The sequence below is a fragment of the Scardinius erythrophthalmus genome (assembly GCF_964197995.2).
Source record: "Scardinius erythrophthalmus genome assembly, chromosome: 11".
NCBI lineage: Eukaryota > Metazoa > Chordata > Actinopteri > Cypriniformes > Leuciscidae > Scardinius > Scardinius erythrophthalmus.
Genome location: NC_138231.1, coordinates 42114408 through 42132981, shown reverse-complemented (window position 1 = coordinate 42132981; position 18574 = coordinate 42114408). Strand labels below are relative to the sequence as shown.

Below are 18574 nucleotides of genomic sequence, written 5' to 3'. Positions count from 1 at the left end.
AGCACATACAATGGACCATTAGGTTTCTGTAGTGTAGTGGTCATCACGTTCGCTTAACACGCAAAAGGTCATTTGTTCGAAACTGAGTAGAAGCAGAGGTCGGATTGTGATAGAAACTTTAAACTGTTTGCCACGCCAGGAGGGTTCAGCTCTCTTTTCCTTTATACTCTTTTTAACAAGATTTATGTCTGCACCCTGAAGACAGGTTTTCAAAAGTGTTTCATCACATTCGCCTTAAACGCGAAAGGTCCCCAGTTCGAAAATTAAAAATGTTAAATTATACCATTAAATTGTCTAGTACCTTTCTTGTGTTTCCGTTGTTCCTTGTCAGTCGTTGTAATGTGGATGGATTGTTTCTCTACTCCCTGTGTTCTCTGGTTTTCCTGTTCTTGCCTTGTTCGTGTTTTTCAATAAACCACATTTAGATTCGTGTTTCTGCCTGCCATCTCTTCCACTCCTGCCTCAATACAATTGTTCTAAACCATTTTGTCACACACGTTCTTACTCAGTTCTTACTTATGTAAAGCACTTTGAATTGCCATAGTGTATAAAATGTGTAATATATATAAACTTGCCTTGCCTTACACACGCAACAGTTTATTTTTTTAACGGCTGTCATAAAGTCTGTATCATAGAATAGTAACTTGTCATTCACTGACAGTAATCCATACAACCACAGTGAATGAATCAATATCTTCTGAACCATATACATTTTCTTCCATAGAAAACGTGCCTGATGTAAACGTAAGTGTGTTGTGAAAATGCATGGAAGACTTCTTTGTCACGTTATTGATCAGGTGTCAAACTTTCCTACAGAGTGTAGATCCAAAACACCCGCTTGGAAACTGTGTGTTTAATTAGGGTTGGAGCTAAACTCTTCAGGAGTTTGACACCCCTTCTATAGATGATTCATAATCAAGCATTCATCAACACTAGACTTCCAAAAAGCAAAACAAAATTTGTATTATTTATTAATAAACAGTTAATTCATATTGTTTTAAGACAAGGCAGTTCATGTAAAGTGAGCTCTTAAAAAGGAGCAAAGATTTGGAACGACAGCAGCCCATGTTGGTTCACTGGTGTCCCACCCTGAAGAGACCACAGATCCGCCACATATACAGAGAGAACAGGGGAAACTCATCTGCGAGAGTGAACGCTTTAGTTTCCAGGTCGATCACAAGCTCCTGATTTACATTACAATTAGTGTCCTGTGCAAGTTGTTCCAGCAGCCAGAACACATAGAAGGAATTCTGATAGTGGATCCAGTCCATCGGATGCTGCAGCTCCTCTCTGGACCTCTGCACGAGACAAAACCCTACCGTTATTGAGGCATTATATACAGTATGCACATGCACATGTATGAGAGCATCATTGTTTATAAAGCCAGATTAATATACAGGTTTATGGTCACATAATGATAGACAAGGCAATCTTGTCTGCTGCAGGAATGGATCTGCGGAAATGGACAACCAACTCCTCAGACCTGAGATCGAGACGGTTAAAAGGCGAGATTGACTGCACAGCAGATTCAGAGACACAGAGCATTGTATCAAAGTGGAAAAAGATGGAAATATAGTCAGAGGTTGTTGAATGGATTTTGGACCGGTTGGCGCAGGGACTACTTGATGAATCTAAGATCCGCTCACCACTGTAAACACCGCGGCAGAGGCACTGAAGGTGGGAGATGTCGTCCTCATAGGAGAGGATAAGATGCCACGGCAGATGTGGAAGATAGGAAAGATTGAAGGTGTTTTTCTTGGAAGAGATGGATTAATACGTGCATGCTTGGTGCACACGTCCCTGCGGACGGTGTTGAGAAGACGCTCTATATTTTTTGACATTAGAAAAGCTAATATGTCACAATACAGAAGTCAAGTCGGCATGCTCGTGTGACATGCGCTTTTCAGCAATATACGTTTTATTACGGTAATTTCAGTAAACTATGCAGCTTTTTGGGAGAGCAGGAAGGAAGGATTTGAAAGGAGAGATATGGGCAACGCAGCAGGTTAAAGAGTTTTACTACATGAAATAATAAAATAAACAAACGAAAACATGGCGAAGAAGGCGTACACAGCAGAGGAGGCGCTTGGGATGAATTTTGTCGAGACTTGGGAGAAGGCCGAGCGAGATTCTTCAGATTCTGAGTCACATTCAGGAGGCGTATTCGGTATATTTGTGCTTATGAATATGTGCATGTGTATATGTGCGTGTGCGAGTGTGTGTATTTATAACTGTTATTATTATTTTATTTTATTTTTTTACAATTTTGCTGTTACTAATATATGGTTTCATAAAAAAATACATTTATGAATATATAGAGTTTGTAACACAAGCTTATATTTTTTTTCAGTGTGGCTTCTCTAGTTACTTCTGAAGAAGTAAATAGGCCATCCACATCCACAACACAACCTCAGAGCGCCATCGGCACAGTCGTAGCCGTGAGGAATCTTGTAGCCGCTCGCCAATATCACAAGATGGAGACGGCAGACAGAGGCAGACCCTGATATAAGGCCAGAATAGCATGGGTCGGCATCGTTGCATACGATTCAAAAGGAGCACCCCATGGAACTGCCAGCAGTGTGATGTGGGCCTATGCTTGCGATTAGATAGGAACTGCTTCAGAGAGAACCACATTTGATTTGACTGGATTGAAGGTTGCGAAAATGCCTGGAGAACTTAAAAGTAAAAAAAAAGGCTCCTGAGTGAAAACTGTGCAACCTAGTGTCACAAAAAGACTTGTATAAATGTATTATACAGTTAATTTTTCAAGTCTGAAGTCTTAGATTACTTCATTCCTGAGTTTTTTTTTTCTAAATAAAAATCAATAAAAGAAACTCCAGTTTTTGCATTAAGGCCACTGGAACCAGGATCGAAACGCACTGCATGTTATCTCTCAATACAGGAGCAGAAGCGCTGGTTCTGATATTATTGTTTAATAAAAATACAGCTCTAATATTTACACATGCACACGCAAATCGACTTTCTCCTGCCGCAGTCGGCTGTACTTTCTGCATGTCTTGATTGACAGATGTCTCGTCCAATCAGCGGTCAGTATTTTCCGTTGTGTCTGACTTGTCGTTGTGTTTTCTGACTTGCTATTGTGTTTTCTGATTTGTTATCGTGTTTTCTGATTTGTTATCGTGTTTTCTGATTTGTTATCGTGTTTTCTGATTTGTCATGGTGTATTCTGATTTATTATTTTGTTTTCGGAATAGTTATTGTGTTTTCTAACTTGTTAATTTGTTTTTAGTCTTTCCATTGCGTTTATAAATTTGTTGTTTGGTTTTCAAAATTGTGGTTTGTTTTGCACTTCTCGGCCACCGTAGCAACCCCATAAAGTTATATATATATATATATATATATATTTTTTTTTTTTTTTTCACCGTAGCAACCCCATAAAGTTATATATATATATATTTTTTTTTTTCTGTTTGTAACAGAACTGCTTTTGAAATTACGATTGGAATTATTATACAAATGTAAATTCAGTCATTCTGTTGGATACTATTTGTTCCTTAGTGTGAAATGGAAATGTATGGTGGTCATTTTATTTTATAAATATAAGCAACAACAACAACAAAAAAACTATATGGTGTAACAGAACTAGACAAATCTCTTAGCATTAATAAAAAATAAATAAAATACAGCAGCCCTTGTTTGTTCGGGATTTGAACCCGTGTCATCTACATCATTGAAACCTAAGTTCTACCACTCAACCACGAATTTACAAGAAAGCCCAGAAGTTCGGTTGTTCAGCAGTCAGTGTGTGCACGCACACGAGAGAAAAGCACTCTTCATTCGTATCATTCCTGAATAGAATAGTAAAAATAAGCAGCATCATTGCAACTAATTTATTTTCACTGACTGCGAGGTAGGCATCTATGTACAGTAGATAGTCAACCAGAATGCCTATTACCGCCGCGCTGGCCGACGCGACAAAAATAAACCAGTTGCATTTAAAAGTCGTTCACGAAATGACCGGCAGGTGGCGCAAAGGGACATTTTGTGTCCCTTTTTAAAAACGTAAAAAGTTGCAAAATGTCCCTTTGCGCCACCTGGCGGTCATTTCGTGAACGACTTTCAAATGCAACTGGTTTATTTTTGTTGCGCCGGCCAGCGCGGCGGTAATAGGCATTCTGGTTGACTACCTACTGTACATACAATTTTGTTTTAAAATACTGTCATTAATATATTTTAAGGTGCTTCAGTAATACAGTCAATAATACTGTAACTTACTGATTTCAGTTTCATTAGAAAAATGCATTAACAAAACACTAAACTTTTCCACTAACAAACAAGTCCCTAAATAGGAAGAATGTTTTGATATCTATATGTGTAGTGTGGTGTAACTTACCTCACAGGTTTCCCATAGCTGCTGTGCTAGCTGAAGGATCTCAGACATCAGGAGTTGAATAAATGGAGTTCTCAGGACACAACTTCCTCCCAGAGCCAGCAGACACTCTGACAGCACTTCATGGACTGAGAACTAACAGCAGAATGAGACCACATCAGACTGATCTGTCTCTCTCTAGATCAGGGGTATCACCCAATCCTAGTGAGCCACTGTCCTGCAGAGTTCAGATCCTACACTGGAACTCTCATGCCTGTAGCCTTAGTAATCCTGAAGACACTGATTAGCTTGTTCAGGTGTGTTTGATAAGAGATTGGAGCTAAACGCTGCAGGACAGTGGCTCTCTAGGGGTACGTTTACACGACAACAATATGCTTAATTTTTTTAAATAATTTTTCCTTTGAGTTTTCCCAGTACAGGCGACACCATTGTCAAAACGATCCCCATTCACACGGATCCGCGAAAACGACAAAAAATGCTGTATTCTGCTGCCAGACCATTAGATGGCGATGACATGACATTACCGTCTTCAAAGATTCACGTTTTTGTTGTTTACACGGAGGCCATTTTAAAAACTTGCACTTTGAAACCTGTTTTCAAAAGTTTGCTTTTTCAGGCACCCAAAACGGCATTGTCGTGTAAATGAACGGCTAAAACACATAAAAAGTTTTACGTTTTTTCAATGTGTAAACAGCCCCTAGGACCGACATTGCCTACCCCTGCTCTAGAAGATACAATAATAACTGACCCAGAACACACCTCCAGAACATGACAGAAAAAAAATCCCATTAATAATGAAATAAACAGACTGGAATTACTGATTATGATTAATATATCAGGAAATTAAAATTAGGTTTAGGATCATGAAAAAGCTGCTGGAAAAACTGTGCAAAACTTTTGATACTAATAGGCTCCAGTCTTATACAAAGGACAGGCCTACTGAATCTGTGTCCAAAGAAATTCCCCTGAATTTGAATGCCCATCATCACAAAGCTGCCATAGTTGCTGTTTGGCACTACGCTGTCACATTTAACACACTGTTATGGAGCATGTTACCAAATTTCAATGCTGCTACGACCGATGCAGTAAATTAAGCAATGCTCCCATGTTAGATTAAAGGGATACTTCACCTCTGGGAAGATGAATGTGTATTTAAAATAGGTCATTTAAGTAGAAGAAATGTGAAGAAATTTTTGAATTTGGAGCTTTCTAGACTGAGAAAAGCCAGAAAATGTATTTTTGGCTTATGTGGATGAAAGACAACAACTCCCAGAATGCACTTGCTTCGCTGCCTTAGGAGGCCACGCCTACCGGTAAGAGTGCGCAGTTGTAAACAACAAGGCTAGCCTACGTGATGAGTTTGCGAGGGATTTAGAGATCGTCCAAAATGTCCGGGATTCGGCTTTTGCGTTCTACAGTCGCCATACATCATGTTTACTGTGGCGAGCAGGACGAGGCTGACGGCCGCGGGAGAACAGCGCGAGGCCGGTGGCGTGATTACTGAGATTACATCTCTCACGGAGGAGCGGGAATTTTTCTTAGCAATGGTAAAACGCACATCAACCGATCACTTGTTTAGCGTTCATGTAAACACTACATTTAAATTCACCAATCGGAATAAATTCAGTTAGATTGAAAGGTGTGCGTGTAAACAATGAATGGCGACCGCAGAAAGCAAAAGCTGAATCCCGGACATTTTGAACGATCTCGCCCCCACCGGACAAGTCCGGGAAAAGGAGGATGGTAATTGGTAACCCCTACTTACTCAGCTTTCTCCTATTCAGCTTTCTCCACAGAACAAGAGCATGCTAGCTTAGCTTCCAAAGAAAGACGCTGACACTGTGTACATTCTGTGAGTGAGATCCCACCTCCTATGGGCGGGCTGAAAACATGCGGAACAACGCCATCTACTGGCTGTAGTCTTTAGCCTCTGGCCAGAAAATCCTCGGATGACGCAAAATGACGATTTTTGCGTCATCGGAGGATTTTTTCCAGACAAAAAATACATAAATCTCTCCTCTCAGGGGGATATGAGGGTGGAAAGCATGGTAATTCGAAAATACTACAGGTTTTATACTAATACAAAGCTTAATGCTAAATCCTGAAGTAACCCTTTAATTAATAAAGTAAACCAAAATTGGTAAATTAGGTTCGCAAGTAAATTGGGATCTATATGAGTTCAGAGATTCAGGTCAAATGATTGTGAAATAATGATTATGTTAAAACATAACCAACACCATCAGATCACCTTTTCTCTTTGTTCATCTGGCTGTTATAACTGAATTACTGCAGCCAAACAAAATCTAAAGTCAATGATTTAAGGTCAAGAGCCCAACTAAAACAAACACTGATCGCCATAAAATCATGGTTTTCTCCTTCAGTGATTCTGCTTGTTAACATCAGGTGTCTTCGATGTTGGCAATAAAAAGAAATTGTAAATTTTACTCATTTTAAATGGTTAACTTTTAAGGAATTAATTTGATTAATTATTACTCAATTCTAATTTGTTAAATTTAATTAATAATATTGCTTGTAATCTGTTGCCATAATATTATTCATTAGATATAGCGTCTTCATTTTTACAGTGTATGAATGCTGACACACACAAACGTTTTCTAGGTCAACGGCACCGCTCTCCCGTTCCTGTAAATCCACGGTCAAACTAGACTTTGAGCACAGAAAATTTCTACGGACAGCCAGACACTGCAACAGTCATAGCATTTTTTTTTTTTTATAATACAACATGTAATTCATCTAAAATGTAAAACTAGCACTGGCAGAGTTCACCAAACATGAACTCTGTAACACAGCAAAATTTGCACGAGCATGTGTTTCCTGTCTCCTGTTTGCGTGAATGAAATAAAAAGTCTAATAATAATAATAATAGATAATTAGGAAATCATCAAGCAAATGAATGATGTAAGGGATTGCGTGATTATTAGACAAAATCAAACATACAGCTATAAGCAATGTCGATTTTAGCAAGTCAGGCGCCGCGACCTACGTTTTTTTTAATCATTGAAATTGCTTGATCAACGTTGTGGTTTTGAAGAGAAAATTCTTCAATAGAGATAATGCTATTTATGCTTTGGAACAGATCGATTATGAGGCGTTTTTCCCCTGAGAACTTTCTAGTAGCCACTCCAATAGGGCTGATGCGAAAGATTTCAAAAGGGGAGTTATCGAAAGGTCCAATCATGAATCCTGATTCGACTTCTTTTTTTGATTAAAATGATCTTCTACGTCTAGTTCTGAAAGAGCGGATTGAAGATTGTCACAGATCATTTTAATGGGAAGGCAGGCTCTCCACCCATGTTCAAGACCAGACAGCAGATAGTTAGTAAAGTTAACGTCTGGATGATGAGATAATTCGATAGACAGACAGGAAATATTAATGGGAGTAGACAAATAATTTTATGATCTTTTATTGACATCTTTCATCACTGGACATATGGAGTGGGCAAGAGCGCCGCCACAATATTTACATACATACAAAAAAACGACAACGCGGCCTAGTTGTGAAGAGTGAACTGCATGTTCATTGGTTGATTTTATGGCTGGTTCTGGGCATGGAGGGATTAAAGGATTTATCAGTGGACAAGAGTGTAATGGGCGAGCGATCTGCAGACAGCGCAGGAAATATTCCAACATCCTGTTGTGAAGATCGGAATCAAGTGCATCCCAGTAGGGGCACTGATTCCATTGGGAGATCCGGACCATTTCTTTGCTGAAAACAACTTATGACAAGTATAAAAGTGACTCCCTCCCTCCCTCGCTCGACGTCTTGGTGTGCGAGTGGCAGTTCAGATCGAACGACGTGCGTGCGATGAAGCCGGGGGCTTGGCGGTGGTGTACGCCAGAGGATCGGTGGAAAGAAATGATTCGTCATCAAATGGACAGAGTTCGAGTTCAAACATGGCTGCAATTGAGCGGGGGCCAAATGCTGGAAAACTGTCATAGAACAGAGGTAAGTCTGCTGCATACAGCGCGAAACATGAGTCCCGCATGAGCTTGTATGTAATCGGAGGACAAATGGCTCCCTAGTTTCGAAATGGATTGGGTACAAGGTGATCGCGCTGAAAATAAAGGCGTTTGTCTAGCGTTAGAAGCTCATTTGAAACATTGCCGCGGCTCATTTAAGAAAATGACAGCTCCGAAGAGACGCCGCTTTAGTTTGAGGTAGTGCTAACAATAATAAAGAAAGATGATGATCATCATCACCTTATCTGTTTACCAGATAGCATAGATGACACGGTAGGTTGGCTTTGGCTACCTTTCTCACCCGAAGAGGCTTGCGGGTGTCGCATTTTCAGGTGATACATCATAGATGATGTGCTACTACTGTATTTAAGCACTGTATCACACAAGTTGCAACTTACATCTGTGTCATTCTTTTTGGTGAAATGGTCCCACACACTCCTTTTCTTCGCACGCTTCATCCTGTCGTCTGCCCTGGCTCTAGCCTCGAGTGTTTTAGTCTGTAGCCTTTACTTGTGAGCGCGCGAACCCAAACGCTGTGACCTCGCGCCAAATGTTTTTATTGGTTTATTAAGTACAAACAGGCGAGTTATGAAAAATTGAGTGTGAGGGATTTGTTCACTTCACACAAAAAGATCTTGGAATGAGATGGCTAACTGTAGTAGCGTCTAGTCCACTCTCTATAATAGCCTAATTTAGAGATTTAGAGAAATTTAGAGATTTTTTTTTTTAACCGAGTAACATGCTAACAAAATGCTAATTATGCTAGCATCTTGTTAAAAGCATGCTAGCAACATGCTAATCATGTTAACAACATGTTAATCATGCTAGCATCATTCTAACAACATGTTAATCATAGTAAATCAGGCTGGAATTTGGTAAATCGTAGTAAATCATTTTAGAAACATGGTAAATCGTAGTAAATCATCTTAGAAACATGGTAAATCGTGGTAAATAATGCTAAAACGTGGTATATCATGGTATCACAACATGTTAATTGTGTTAGCTTTAGGTATCTAAATATTAATTTATTTAGGGATATTTTGGGAATATTTAATTTAATTTTATCAATCAATAAACTTCACTAGAAACAAACCTTGTTGTATTATTTTAATTTAATACTGTGAAGCTACTTTGATACAATCTGTATTGTGAAAAGCGCTATACAAATATACTTGACTTGACTTGAGTGTGGATTATATAAACACTGAGCAGTGTTAATTTAACACTGGGGATTTTGATGTGTACCATATCTATGCAGATTGACATCCAGATCTACTTAGCCTGGCATATTGCCTAATGACTAGAGCCCGTTGTCTCCCTGTGCCAGTTGACAAAAATATTGAACTAACCCTCTTCTCGTCTGGTCTGCAACTGACTTTACCCACAATACACAAGCCTCTCTCTTTCTCTTACCGCATTGAGTTGCTGGTTGGTTAGTAGTAGGCTGATCATCTCCTTCAGCAGATTTTCCACTTTGCTAAAATGTTGCACTGAACACCCATGACGAGTTCCCAGGATCTGTGCCACCACCTGTGTGGCATGATGCAGATGCTCTGGGTGATGTAGAGGCTGTCCAACATGTGCCTGCCTGAAAACCTCCACCACCGAATCCAGCAGCTGCACCACTGAATCCCAGACCACCTCACCATCACGACACAGAGAAGACTCACAAACTCTGCGCAAGCCACTCAGGCACTGCAGGAACTGCATGTGTTTTAACAGCCTGTTGTCCTGGCGCCACTGCCTATCCTGGAGGGGAAAGTTCTGACTGTTTGGAGGGGTTGGAGGCAAACATGGTCCTTTAGCAATGTTAACATGTGTCTGGGAGCTGTTATCAGTGTCACAGCCAGAGTCACCCTTTAACTCCTGCGGGTCATCCTGAGAGAGTACTTTGGCCATCTCATGACCTGTGAAAACAAAACACAGCATATCAGCATATCATAGATTGAGTAAAACATTAAATAACACTTAATTTTAACATTTGTGACCCGTCACGGAAACCAAGGACACAAGTCGGCAGCACAACTTTCGAGCAAAATGAGAAAGAAGCGGTTTTTTTTCAAAATTGGTGATTTTCGTTTTTTTGCAGAATCTGTAAGTTGAGATCACGAAGAAGCCTCTCCATGTTTGAGATAACAGTATTGGTATATTTAAAAGCGTACATTTTGATGTTGAAATCGCCTTGTTTTTCGGAGATTCTAGCACGCAGTAGGGGGCGTGTCATTGTCGGTGTGTATTTCCATACTGAATTGCCGGCGTGGCTACTTATTATGCAGCGCTCGGGCCGGCTCTATCTGATTTCAAAATTCAATGAAGATGGACGCCAATAACATTACGATGTCCAGCAATCGATTTAAATAGTAGCTTACATGGGGTTAAAATGGGGTTTAATTTGTCGTTTAACCCTCTGAGGTCGACAAACGCGCCGGCGCGTTTTGCTGGATTTTCTCCACATTGTAGCACTATAAACTTAAATTTCTCCGTCATTTATGGTCATACAGAAAAAAGAAATATAAAAAAAGAATCTGTGGTATTTCTACTTTTGTATGTGTCCACTTCCAATCAAATCAAAACGTTGTGCTTTTGTAAAATAAAGAAAATAAACAGTGTGTGCGTTCTGCCTCTCCGTCGCGGTGAACTTTTTTTTCTTGAGCACGTCTATAAACTGAAACAAAACTCAGCGAATACTTGTCACACATTTATGAGCCATACACCTTTATAAACATTTAAGTGTGTACTTTTATGATCGGATTCAAAACGAAAACAATTATTCTCTGTTTAAGTAATTTGTATAAAACCAACAAGATGTCCAGCTTCTCAAACGCTTCCTAATTATTTTTAATTCGGCCACGCCCACTCGCGCAAAAGATATTCACATGCAAATCTCCACATGGAACGCGATCGCCCTCATTACCTCAACAACAAAACACTTCACTTCACTTTTCGTCGAGTTTGAAAGACGTGCATGAGCTTACATTGGATTTACATCAGAAGAAGAAGAACGATATTTGAAGAAAGAAAGATAAGGTAAGAAATTCTTACATATTAGTTTGCTATTGTTGCATAAATTTCACATTGCAGTTGAACTGTTGCTAGATATATGGTGAACATAATAATATTTAGACCCGTGTTTACTGTTACTGTGTTTGTGGATATCTGCTCAAACGTAGATATGTATATGGTAGGCCTAACCATAATGTTTTATATTTGAGCGCGATCGCGTTTTAATGTATCATATTTTTGATCGCGATCGCGTTTTAATGTATCATATTTTTGATCGCGATCGCGTTTGAATGTATCATATTTTGGAAAAGCAAAACGCTCCAAACGGCTTCATGTTTTTACTATTATCTCATTTTATATCATCATAACGAATGGAAACATTTGAAGTAACATGATAATCAATATATTTTTCTCTAGCTTAGTTGTTACTGAAATCTTTTTGAAAATATATATAGGCTGCTATGCTATATTGTTATTATTTTATGCAGCACTGCGCATAGCCCATACCTACAAGGCACAACAAACCTGGTGTTCATTATATATTGTTGGAAACATTTGTGTGAGTGTGTGTGTGTATTCTGTGAATTTTAAAAAGCAATTTTAACAAGAAAAATCAAAAATGTATTCCCAAAATCGTGCAGGCCTTTCTCTTGATATCAGTATGTGCACTTTTTTTTTTTTTTTTTTTCAGGGCCCAGATGCCACTGAGTCCTGCTGACTTCAACATTCACAGTACATGTCTCTGTACATGAACATGGTAAAGTGAAAATCAAACACCTTAGAAAATGAAAGGTATGTAAAATGTTTTTAGGAATGGCACAAAGGTCTCTTTCTTCAATAAGTGCTTTTTTGTTGTGTATCTTTGGATTATGTTGTGTTGTAAATAAATCCAAACAATTTTAAAAGCCATTCTTTTTTAAATCTCCTCATTCTTTGTGCAAGGTTGGTCAGAATGATGGGCCCTGATAAGCTCCTAATAGGGCCATTAGGGAGGTTCTTTGTCTTTCTCAGGTGTGGAAAGCTTTCATATTAATGAGGTGATCCGCCCCTTCGCATATTGCTTTCTAACACAAAACACGTCGTAAAATTTTTAAATCAATATATTGTCTTCTCTGAATGAGCAGTCAGGGTGATTCTCACATAGTTTTAGAGCAAATATTCTAGGCTACGTGATAAAATTTTCAAAAGTCTTGTGAAGAAATAATCAGTATGGGTTTCATGACTTTAGCCATAAAAATGTCACAAGTAACAGAAATAACCACAAATGTCAGAGCATGTCAGAACACCTCCAGGGCCCAGAAAACAGCTCAGACCCCAGAGGGTTAATGAGATGTAGCCTAATACATGTTGTCAGTGTGAACACATAGATCCGCCAATGCTGTCAACGTGCATATGAATGGTACAGTGGTAGAGCGTTCGCCAGCCATGTCAGAGGTTGAAAGTTTGAATCCGCCCTTGAATAAGTTTTTTTTTTTTCTCGTATAGTTTTTTTTCTCTCTTCAAAACGATTATGTTCATCAGTGGTTGTATATCAAGCAGGGACATGCAAACGTTTGAATTATTTTGTTATTTCAACAGAACAAATAGAGAGTATCCGCAACGGATTGAAGCGCGCGTCGAGTGAATACAATGCAGTGTGCGCGCGAGCCGAGTAAACACTGTATCTGCGCCACTGATCGCAGCGGCAACGAGCACTTTGATCACTTGATTAAAAAAAAAACACATTTCAGCGCTAGTATCTTATTTAAAAAACGAACTAAATGAATGCTCTGCCAGTTAACTGGAGATGTTTTATTTAGAGAATTTGTAGAATTGGTACATTCAGGGGGGAGGGGGAGACGGGGGAGCTTTACAGGGGGTATGACTTATCTAAATGAGATGTAAATGAGCCCTATTGTCATTCCCAGAAGTGTGAGAACTTGCCAATCTTTAGAAGCAGATTTCTACCATTTCAGTTTTTTTGAGTGCCTACCTTCAAATGGCCACAACTTCTCCAAATATTATCAGATTTCCATGTGTTATACATCGTTGGAAAGCTTGAATACTACACTTTCAGAATATGCGAATAACTCAAAATGCCCCAGAACCGACTTGTGTCCCTACTTTCCGTGACTGGTCACATTTACTCACCTTTAACAGTCAGAGGCAAAGCATGCTGGGAACTAAAAATCTGTTGTAACTTAATCCTTGAATACCTTGATACTCATTTATATGGGAACACGTATGTGTAATACATGTAGACTATATGTATTAGGATGTAGTATTTATAACAACAAATTTTTTTTTTTTTCGAAGTGTTGACAACTTAGTGTTTACTAATAATTGTTATAAACTGCTACCCTGGTAATCCAGAGTTCTCGCGAGAGCACAAGTTGAATTTGCTCAGCGAGTTACTCTGGTGTCGAGTAATGATGCTCATTAAATATGCCCCTCGATCTGAGCTGCACCAATCACATCGGGTTATCTGATATAAGCGGGCCAGAGGCGAGATGACGACAGCGCTGTGACGTCGAAGTCATTAGTAAACATTGCAAGATGGCTCTGGATGAACACCAGTTGTTTGAAACGGCTTTGGCCGCTACAATGAACGAGTTAGACTTGGCTTTTTATCTAAAAGAGGAACAGAAGACGGCGCTCGAATCCTTCCTTTGCAAGAAGGGCGTTTTTGCTGTTTTGTCGACCGGATACGGAAGAGTGTAATCTACCAGTTATCTCCGCTGGTAGCTAAGCGTATGGGGTTTATTGTTGTGATTGGTCGTAGTGTTATCCAATTGCGTGCAGTGAGATTTTCAAATGCATGCTTGGTGCCGCCCCTCGAGCTGGACGATCTTCATTAGTCGACGCCAGAGCATTAATCTTTTAGATTTAGGTCTGGATTTCCAGACTAATAAACTGGTACTACCAACAAAATATTAGTGCACTCCTGGAACTGGGCGTCATTACACTACATCCTTATTGCTTTCTGTCAGGACTTTTATGTGCTTTTCTCAACTCAGAAGTGAAGTGATGTTGACGTCTGGGTTATCGGTAGCATGAGCCGTCAGGCGAGTGTTATTTAAATAAACTCCTGATGTACTTACAAACTTTCCAATGCCTCGTTTTATGAGTACAGAACATATTTGTACTACGGTAGAAGTTTGGTGCCATTCTGGGCATTATTAGTGGGGTAATTTACGAGATACATCCTTGGATGCATTAGCGCCTGCACTAAGCCATCCGGCTGATATCTCTAAATAAGCTCTAACTTTAATAATGTTCAACCAAGGGGAAAAAAGGCTTCTTGGGGGTGTTTGGCTCGAGGTCATGGTGCAAAGGACCCTAGGTTGATTTTACTCCATCCCTTTAAAAGGACAGCAGCCTAATAAACCTGCTGCTGTCTGTCATGTTAATCAAAAAAAACAAAAGACAAAGAGAAAATTGTTTGTGCTGTTGTTTGCAATTTGTTCTCATTTTATTACTGGCTTTTTACTTGTCTTTTTTTGAAAATTTAGTTCAAAGAATTAAATAAAGCCACCCTGTGCTGTGTGTAAACTCTTGCAATAAAATGACCAAAATGATCAAAAAATTCTGAGATAAAAATATCTGAATCGCAGTATATGTCAGTTTTCCAGAATATCGAATATCGATATTTTTCAAGGTATCGTATCGAAGTTGGAAATTCCAGTGTCGTGACAATACTAAGTTGCAGTATAAAATAAGTCTGCAAATATATTTTAGGGAAAATGCTATTCATTACAGGAATATCCATAAACTCTCCATGATTTTTTAAAAAGATTTTATTAATCTCCATGTATTTTCCATAAGTCTTACACAGGTGGATATGAAACCTTACCTTGTCCTGGCTCAGTGTTGCTCCTCGTCTTGAACATTAAGCGCGTGAGCAGCAGCTCTTGTCTGAGATGCAGCAGATCGTCATGAAGACCTTGAGCTTTAGACCTCCAGCATTCATCCTGCAGTCGGAGTCGATCAGCCAGAGATTCAGCGAACTGTCTGGCTCCTCCTGATGGTCTGGACTTAATAACAGCCACGGCCACAGCCAGTCTGGAGACTCTGATGTACCAGCTCACCGCTCCTACAGAGATAATGCAACAGTTCACCTTAAGAAAGAACTAGTCCACGTCTAACATCACATGATCCACACCAGACACAAGCAACACACACACACACACACACACACACACACACACACACACACACACACACACACAAAAAGCTTTCACTGCTGTGAGATTTACTGAATCTGCTTTTGTTCCTTAAAGGAACACTCCGACTTTTTGTGACTTTAGCTTATTCACAGTATCCCCCAGAGTTAGGGTTAGTCCATACATACCTTTTTCATTTCTGTGCGTTCTGTAAGTGTTATTTGACGCACCCACCGCTAGCCTAGCTTAGCACAAAGACTGGATGTAAATGGATAAGGTAGCATACTAATCCCGATAAGTGCAAAGGCGTAGGAGCACAGCTACTTGGGCGGAGTGGCTACTTTGTTTACGGAACCATCAACAGGGCGTATCGTGTGCTGCGCTAATCACTCCGCCCAAGTAGCTGTGCTCCTACGCCTAGTGAGAATATAGTTCCCAGCATTTATACGATTAAAAATGGTCTCTGTCTCATATAGCCTTGTTATTTGTACACGCTGTGACTATACAGATCAGAACATGTAAATAGGAAAATGTTTGCATTATTTTGTCACTTATTGGGATTAGTATGCTACCTTATCCATTTACATCCAGTCTTTGTGCTAAGCTAGGCTAGCGGTGGGTGCGTCAAATAACACTTACAGAACGCACAGAAATGAAAAAGGTATGTATGGACTTATCTAACTCTGGGGGATACTGTGAATAAGCTAAAGTCCCAAAAAGTCAGAGTGTTCCTTTAACAAATACAGTTAATCGAATGCACTCATAACTCATAGAGACAACAAATACAACAACACTGATGGAGCTGGAGCTCCACCCCTATGTCCGCGGATACATATTAACTTTTGTTATTTTAACAAAAATCATCAAGTACACACACACACACACACACACACACACACACACATTTTTATGTTTTCATTCAACAATGAGGTATTAGGCCTATATATTTATCCAAAAAAGTAAAAATGCAACTACTTTTTTTTCAGCATGGACACACTGCTTGCACTACCTTACAAAATGGTGTAAAATAGTGCAGAATATGTGAAAAGGGACTTTTTTGTAGTTGTTGTAAACACCAAATAATGTATTCTACAGTAAGAATATGTCATGGCAGACATCGGTGAGGATTGGACATCAGGCAGTCAATTTATTACAGGCTAAAAGCTATGATAAACTGTTGCCACACAAATGTCAACTCAACGCACTGAGGCATCAACGGCACAGCTGCAATCAGACCATCTACACTCGAAATATTGTCTGACAGTCAAAAATTAATGACTATAAGTAAACCCATTAGAACAATTTTAGGTTGAACAATTTCCCAGTTTAACAGATGAGGGGATGGGACCACTGATCGATAATTTATATAGATCAGTAACGTTAGATGGTCTGCAGCAACATGCATTTTGATTTGACTATCTAATAATCATTTTAAAAACTTCATAGCAGTTTTGTCTTGGTACTGTGCTGCCACAGTATGTTTTTTGTAAGCGTTATCAACCTTTGATAGAATGATATCGTTAGCTTAAGTTACATCGTGATTAATTTACAATCTGAGGGATTTTACCTTGACGACATGAGGCAGCTTTCTCCTCCATTATTCTCCAAATATTAGGATGTCAATCTAATACGCTTACATTATGTATACTAATTTTAATAAACGTCGAATAAAAGTAATTTCCAAGAAAATCCATTGATAAATCGCTGCTAATTGACGAGTGTTAGCAGTCAACGCTAAACAGAATAACCACGCCCACTCTAATGCATATTCATTTAATGTAGAATGCGGCCAAGTAATTGGTCAGGCACGTTGGCTCGTAGCATATTTTTAACTCTTTAATGTGTCTAGTTCAGTGACAGTAGTTTGTCAGTGTCACTCAGGTAAAGTATTGTCCGGCAGTCAGAGCAGATGTTCAGCCCTGTGGGGTTTAAACTAATCCTACAAACTTTTAGTAAACAATTCAGGCCTAAACTGCTAGACGACTACTCAAAGCATGAGTGTGAGAAAAGGGAGAACAGTTGTCATGTGTTGTTATGCAGAAATCTATGACTAGACGTCGCTGTTTCCCCTGTTTAACTGTCTTTAGACTGGTGGTGAGGATTACTAAACGTTCATTCAAAACCGTGCATACATGCTTAACAAATCACTAGCTTATGCACATTCATATAGAAGCAACATGTAACTATAATTCATGTTATATTGTCATATACATTCATATTTGAATGTGTATGCGCTAACAATTTTGTGTTATTTACACTAATGTTTAGGGGGAAAGACAGGCAGGCAGTTTAACACAATAGCCTATTAATAGGGAACTGTAAAGGAATGGTTGATATGAATCTAAATTCACTCATAGACTATACACGAGTAGGCTACAAAAGACCAAAAGAATGGCGAGGTGGTGGACAAAGGGCTTCTGTAGAACTGCATGTAATAAATAACAAAGAAACATAGTAGCCTACACTGATTTCATTGAATAAACAATAAAAATAAAAATTCAGTCATTTTTTACCTCCATATGTGCAGCACCAGAGGGTTAAAAATGTATGAATGCACACAAAATATGAAATCAAGTGTTATTTATTTTAAAGAGAGATGGCAGAAGCACACAATTTTGCATAGTGTTGAAAATAAAGACATTTGTACAGTGGCACTTTGTGTTTGTAAAACTTTAACGGAACATGTTCATAATTAATGTCAAAGTAAACCAGTTGAAAAAGTAATTTCATGTACAGGTTGACCTGAATATATGGCATTATATGGCTATAATTTAATGGCTGCTGAAAATGGGGTTTGGCATCATAAAAATGGAAAAATAAGAAAAGTTATTTCAAACTGTCCTAAAAATTCACTGTTGCTGGCTGCATTAGTGAACAGAAGAATCGGCTTCTTTCAAAAACAATGTCTACCATTTTCTTAAATGGTATAGTGGATCTACTACACACAATTGCATCTTACTTGAAGGACACTCAAGCTGATTGAACAATAAAGCATTCACCAGACAGTGATCCGCTCTCCAGTCATCAAAACAAGACAGTTCAATCGGATCAGACCTCTTTACAAAAGCCCTTTATCAGGAATTCTGTTTACATAGTA

The 18574-nt window shown here is 39.0% G+C and overlaps 1 protein-coding gene across 1 annotated transcript; it reads right to left on the bottom strand.

The window, feature by feature from the left end:
* Positions 1–940: 940 nt before the first annotated feature.
* Positions 941–17280, bottom strand: mei4 (meiosis-specific, MEI4 homolog). The gene is made up of 5 exons (XM_081379678.1): positions 17045–17280; positions 15168–15407; positions 9746–10239; positions 4355–4486; positions 941–1298 (listed from the first exon to the last, which is right to left on the bottom strand). The coding sequence occupies exons 1-5, from the start codon at positions 17073–17075 to the stop codon at positions 1074–1076; spliced, it is 1122 nt and encodes a 373-aa protein (XP_081235804.1). The 5' UTR covers positions 17076–17280; the 3' UTR covers positions 941–1073.
* Between the last annotated feature and the right edge of the window lie 1294 nt (positions 17281–18574).

What these genes read in the sequence shown, in the direction of transcription:
- mei4 (XM_081379678.1), bottom strand. Translation starts at nt 17,075, where the DNA reads ATGGAGGAGAAAGCTGCCTCATGTCGTCAAG. An exon ending in CAACACTGAGCCAGGACAAG is followed by an intron (nt 10,240 to 15,167) that starts GTAAGGTTTCAT and finishes TTGTTTTCACAG; the next exon opens with GTCATGAGATGGCCAAAGTA. An exon ending in CCAACCAGCAACTCAATGCG is followed by an intron (nt 4,487 to 9,745) that starts GTAAGAGAAAGA and finishes TTCTGCTGTTAG; the next exon opens with TTCTCAGTCCATGAAGTGCT.